This window comes from Aquarana catesbeiana, linkage group LG10 (genome assembly GCF_042186555.1).
Source record: "Aquarana catesbeiana isolate 2022-GZ linkage group LG10, ASM4218655v1, whole genome shotgun sequence".
Taxonomy (NCBI): Eukaryota; Metazoa; Chordata; class Amphibia; order Anura; family Ranidae; genus Aquarana; species Aquarana catesbeiana.
The window spans coordinates 159759723-159765999 of record NC_133333.1 but is presented as its reverse complement, the minus strand read 5'-3'; the positions used below and the strand labels follow the sequence as shown (position 1 = coordinate 159765999).

General features: G+C 41.4%; 1 protein-coding gene across 1 annotated transcript; it reads left to right on the top strand.

The window, feature by feature from the left end:
• Positions 1-559: 559 nt before the first annotated feature.
• On the top strand, positions 560-5565 carry LOC141110978 (ferritin, higher subunit). Its single transcript, XM_073602842.1, has 4 exons — positions 560-831; positions 2581-2727; positions 3217-3342; positions 5227-5565. The coding sequence occupies exons 1-4, from the start codon at positions 730-732 to the stop codon at positions 5380-5382; spliced, it is 531 nt and encodes a 176-aa protein (XP_073458943.1). The 5' UTR covers positions 560-729; the 3' UTR covers positions 5383-5565.
• Positions 5566-6277: the final 712 nt, after the last annotated feature.

Below are 6277 nucleotides of genomic sequence, written 5' to 3'. Positions count from 1 at the left end.
AATAAAATATTGGATTTCTTTGCACTAAAATCCATTCTAGTGTATTATTTCCTGAAAATATGCATTTGATAAATAGCTGCACAAATTTAGTGTGACATAAATTTCAAATATAACCATTTTATTCTCCATAGTCTCTGCTTTCATAAACCATATACTTTTTGTGGGTTTTACAGTAATTTCTAGCAAAAAATCCTGATTTCAATATGTGTGCAAAAAAATAAAAACATTGCCCCTGTAGACAAGGGGTTGATGTATGCTGTATATGTAGGTGTTACAACGTTTATTTTAAAGCTAGAATTATTAGACACAGGGATTTATTGTGAGCATTATTTTTCTAGTAAAATTTTACACTTGCATAACTGAAATTTTCTGCCCAGCAAATGTGAATCTGCATTTTTTTTTTTTTTTTTTTACACACTGCTCTAAAAACACTATTGGTGCACACGTTCCTCTCTGCCTGTGACTGTCAGCAGCATACTTGGACTTTGATTGGCTTCTAGAAGATGATGTAAGTGAAGGGAGGGGGGCAGTCCCCAGTCTCTCAGGCTGGTTGCCTATATATACAGAGCTCCTTTGTGCTGTGATCAAATCTACACCTGACTCTTAGTAGAGTTCTTGCTTCAACAGTGTTTGAACGGAACCCTCTCTGAGTCCTTTGCTCTTTTACTTTTGAAACATCTATTGCATTACTGATTTTTTTGCGCCACCCAAAACCACCAAACCGCTGAAATGGATTCCCAGGTGCGCCAGAACTTCCACCGCGACTGCGAGGCTGCCATCAACCGTATGGTGAACATGGAGCTGTACGCCTCCTACACCTACCTCTCCATGGTAAGTACCTTTTATGAGAAAAACATTTTCAGGCAGGGACCTAGTTATGTATAAAAAGGAGCCAGCAGCCATATTGTAAAGTCTCTGGCTCTACAATACTCATCTTAAAGGCAGTTGCGCTATTGTGTTCAGCATTATGCTAAAATGGTAACACAGTGGCATATCAATACCTAAATGATATAGAAACGCCTTCTATACCTAATGATCTGGATACATTGCTGTGTAGCCATTCTGTGTCCCACAGATGTTCCATGGTGTGCATGACGATTACTCCAGCTTGTCCTATCAGAATATTGCTGTGATCAGATCAACTGGATAGAATGGCACATTCTATTGCCTGTTGTTGATCAGATGTATTTATAGAACTGAACGTCTCAGCCTAACAGTAGGATTTGATTGCTGACTACCTTGTTGGCTCATTTACGTCTGTATGCTGTTTTACTTCCCTTTACTGCTGTTTAACAAAGGCAAGATGGCACCTTGTAGTGAGCTCACTGTTACTCTATGCAAACAAGAATCCACACATTGTGCTGTTTCCTGCACCGCCTACCTTGCACCCAGTAATCAATATCAGCTCTTTGCAGTGCTTCCCACCCTCTGTTCCCAACTATCTTATCTCTCCTTGTGCTGAGAGGCTGAAAACCAGTTTTTTTTTTTCTGTTGTGCAAGAACACTGATGGGAGGGGGACAAGAGAACTCAGAACCCAACCCCCGCCTACTTGCATACTATACATTACATTACTACCAACACCCCTCCCAGCACTGAAATCTTTGCTCTCTCCAGGCTCATTCTTCAGTGGAAAGACTTGTAAATGGCGTTTGTGAAAAAGCTATTGTGGCTTCTGCTCTTTATGTACAAAGGCTAGCTGCAGAGTCTTGTAGAGCTGGGGTTTTACCAAGTATTTTCTAGTGGACTTTTTTTCATAAGTGTAAAGACCAGTACCAGTTTGCTTCTGATAAAGCGTCATTTAGAAAGACTTTCTGAAATCACTTTTGTTATTGCTTAGTAATGAGTCATTGGGTACACGGGTGATAATTTGAAAGGAGCTGAATAATGGAGGACTACAAAATGGATGACTCTGTTGCACAATAAGAGACACAGGTTACTTCTTGGGCTTAATGTTGTTGTCCTATTCTTTATGAACCCAAAATCACCAAGATTTAGGCGGGCCATAGATGGAGTGAAGAAAATCGCTCAATTCCCCCATCAACACAGTCAGTGTTGATGGGGGAATGACTCCCATAGAGCAGCCAGGAGAACACCATGATTATTGCTAGCGGCTCTAATAGCCACTAGCAATAATTGCATGCAAACTCTGACAGGCTGGTCGAACCCAAGTTGATCGATCAACTTAGGTACATTTAGCCTGCCCATACATGGTTTGAATCTTGGCCATGCCCTGCTGAACCAGCTGAGATTCAAATAGTCTATGGCTGGGTTAAAATGACCAAATCCACTGGATAACTGCTAAACTTTTGAAAGGGATTCTTCCCTGTAATTGGCCAAACTAGGCCCCAGCCACAGTGTCTGTCACTCCATGTATCTTACACTGATAAACATGTAGCAGTCCTGGGATACTCCTAAGTTTTTGGAACATTATAGCTAATTGTGAATTTCTTGCTTTGGCAAAGATTGATGTGATAGATCAAATTGTTGGACAGAATAAACTCCCCTTATTTGAACACCTGCTACTGCTCAAGATCTGTATGTGTCTAATTTTAAATTACATTTCTACCCTCTTCCTTCAGGCTTTCTACTTTGACCGTGATGATATCGCCCTTCACAATGTGGCCAAGTTTTTCAAGGAACAAAGTCACGAAGAGAGGGAGCATGCTGAGAAATTGATGAAGTATCAGAACAAACGTGGGGGTCGCATTGTCCTGCAGGATGTCAAGGTAAAAATGTATTTAGTATCATCCTTACTGTTGGGGTGTGATGTCCAAACCTTGTAGGTGAGGCCTGTTGGGTCTAGGAATAAAGTGAATCCAGAGATCATGTTTGAGGACAGAACTTAGTGGTTCACTGCTCAAGCTGGATGTTTGAATCATGTGGAGGTTCATGCAGATGGTTGAAAAAGGTGACTTTGCCACCAAATTTTCTGTCTGTTTTGTATATCTTATTACTGATGATCCTCTTATGCCTGTATCTGACTTGGTAGGCAAACCAGATTCCCTGATGTGTCATGAAGACACTAGAGGCGGTTTCATTATATGCAGATTGCTTAATGGAACTAAAACACAACCGCTTCTCTAAATTATGCAAATAGAAAGAAATGCATACATGATTGTAATGTAGCCACAATAGACAACTCTCAACTTTATTGGTATAATGGAGATTTTCATAATGTAAATATTCTAACTGTAGACATTCCATATTTTTCTCAGAAACCAGAGCGTGATGAATGGGGTAACACCCTGGAGGCCATGCAGGCTGCTCTGCAGCTGGAAAAGACTGTGAATCAGGCTCTTCTGGACCTGCACAAAGTGGGATCTGACAAGGTTGACCCCCATGTAAGTATCTGCCTACACTGAGTCCTGGTAGTTGGTGGAAGGATGTTTTATGGTGAACCACAAAATAATGAGTCTAAAGAAAAAAAATAGACAAAACCCAAGAGTCAGCCCAAATTGACCAAACAGGAGTGCAGGTGATGGTGCCACAAGATACACAACTGTAATCCAGTGCACACCATGAGCAGACATCCCAACCTGCAAAAACAAATTTCAGGGAGGTGGAGCTTCGCGCCTGCAAAGGCCCCCCCCAACCCCCCCCCATGGCAACATTTTTTTAAAATCACTTTCTCAATATTTTTTCGCAGTGCTTCTGGGGAAGGGGGTGGGGGGTGGGTGCCAGTGGACGGTGTCAGTAGTTTTTTATTTTTAATAACTGATTTTTTTACAATTTCATTTGTTTTTAATTTTTTTTCACAGTGCTTTTTGGGGAGAAAGGGTTGGGGCAGTGGACAGTGTTGGTAGGGCAGGGGAGAGTGGTGTCAGTAGTTTGTTTTAATTTTTTTTACACTTTTTCATTTTTTAGAATTTTTTTTACAATATTTTTTTTTATATTTTTGGGGGGGCTTTGGTGAGATGTCAGGGGTCTAAACAGACCCCTGACACCTCCCCTCTGAGACAGACAAAGTGACTGAGGACACAATCCCCAGTCCCTTTCTCAGCACTAAAGATGAATGAACAGGAGACAGAGGCTCCTGTCCATTCATAAACTGAGCAGAGTAAACACAGTTTACTCTGCTCAGTAATCACAGGAGCGATCTTGCTCACTGTGTCCTATTACTAGTTCCCCTCACAGCTGGCGGGAGAGGAGAGGAGGGGAGCCGGTTGCGGGGGACGAGGGGGGGGTGGAGAAGGACACGGAGGAGGACACAGAGCAGCTGGGGATGATCGGTGTGGCTGGAGGGACAGCTGTGATCACCGATCTCCCTGTATAGCTTTTTAGCCATCAGCCACGGGAGGGAGAGAAGGAGAAGCGGCTATCAGCTAAAAATCTATACTAGGGAGATCGTGATCACAGCTGATCCCCGCCGCACCGATCATTCCCGAGAGACCGGGAGGCTCTTGTTGGTGTGCGGGAGCCGCCGCAGAAATGCGGGACTTGAGATGTCTGCATGAGCCCCCAGACTTGCGGTGCTCATATTATGCAAATCCAGTACTTCAAATCATCCCCCCCCCCAGCACAATGACTATTTGGGATGTCCTTATGTTGCAATATGGGCAGGAATGTGCCTGAACTTCTTGGTGTGTTCAGAATAATCAGTTATCCAGTTCATAAACTTACTTTATGTGATAGATTTGCTCTAAATGATCTGCAAACTGCATCTCGCATTTCGACATGAGGAAAGTTTGGGCGTTGTATAATGTATCTACAGCAGTGGAAGAAAAGTTTCTAAGATTCCCAAGAAGGCTACTGGGGAACCTTTATGCAGTGCACATAGGGTAGAAAGTTAGTATGCCATGCCAAATGTTGACAGACGCCTCACTACTACTACCTTTTTGTTTTTCTTTGCCCAACACCCTCTCCTACTATCTAGTCACATGACTACTATTTTGTCACACCTTGCTTGGTGTTTAGCCTTTAAGATTCCTACAGACTTCTGTCTGAAGCTAGACAGAGAACTGAATCAGGAATTTTTCTCCTACTCTAGAAACATGCAGACAGCAGTTATGGGCTGGTGACCTATAACTGGTGCCACTGTAAGAGCTTTGCAGCGTAACTGGTGTTTCCAAATGGTAACAAGTTCTAATTCTTACAGTCACTCTAATCATGTACTGTAAGTTGTAAGAACCTGGTTTCTATAAGAAACGTATATTTTCATACTCTGCATTAGTTTGATAGATTTCAAACAAACAATTAACTGGTTCTATTGTTTTTTTTTTTTTTAGCTGTGTGACTTCTTGGAGACTGAATACCTGGAGGAACAGGTGAAGTCTATTAAGCAGCTTGGAGATTACATCACCAACCTGAAGCGCCTTGGGCTGCCCCAGAACGGCATGGGCGAGTACCTGTTTGACAAGCACACCATGGGAGAGAGCAGCTAAACTGTGTCCCACCCATGAGGATCCAACCAGTCTACTCTGCATCTGCATTCCTTTATGTATGTGGAATAATTGACATCATGTATCCCTGTTATCTGAAATATGGACCAAAACCTTTTCGTGATACTTAAATGCAGCAGTGTCTGTGCTTTGTCAACAAGTTTCCAATAAAGTCTTTCTGCATTATGTAATCTGTCATTATTTTACTTGTAAATATGCTAATACTTTTAGTCAGTTTTACTTGGTTTACAGGTCATGCTGTGCTACAAAGAAATATAGCATTTTTGCTCATTGTTGGGTACTTCTGCAAATTAAAGAGGGTGTCTCTTCTTTCAGCTGTGTTTGATCAGCTATTCAGGTCTATTACAGTAAATCAGTCTTAAAAAAACAAACTTTTTTTTTTTTGGCAGAGGGCTATTATCAAAATATTGGAGAAATAATAGTTTTTGTACAAACAGGTTCCCAACATAATATTTGGATCTAAAGCATTTTGTGAACTGATTGGGGAAAGTCATCACTAATTGAAGATTTAGTCACAAATGTATGCAATAATAGAAGGAAAAAGGTTTGTGAATCAAATGCTTCACATTGCCTAGGTCTCTGCCTGCACTATGTCTGCCTTTGAAAATTTGAATTTGACCCAAATGAAAAAATATTTTCTTTACGCATAAAAATGCAGCCAGTCTGCTACCATTTTAGACATAATTTTATTACGGGGGTGTTCTGGTGTTTTAGTGGTTCTCTTCCAGTTCATGGAGTCCTTTTTTTTTTTTTTTTGATTATTTTTATGGCCTTGAAATGGTTGGATGCAGGAAACACAAGGGTGGATTTACTAAAGGCAAACAGACTGTGAACTTTGCAAGTACAGTTGCTCCAGAGCTTTGTAAATGAGGTGAAG

Bases quoted from the DNA above. Each gene is read 5' to 3' on its own strand.
- LOC141110978 (XM_073602842.1), top strand. From the start codon at position 730: ATGGATTCCCAGGTGCGCCAGAACTTCCACCGCGACTGCGAGGCTGCC. The intron at 2,728-3,216 runs GTAAAAATGTAT...TATTTTTCTCAG, and splicing joins TTGTCCTGCAGGATGTCAAG to AAACCAGAGCGTGATGAATG. The intron at 3,343-5,226 runs GTAAGTATCTGC...TTTTTTTTTTAG, and splicing joins CTGACAAGGTTGACCCCCAT to CTGTGTGACTTCTTGGAGAC.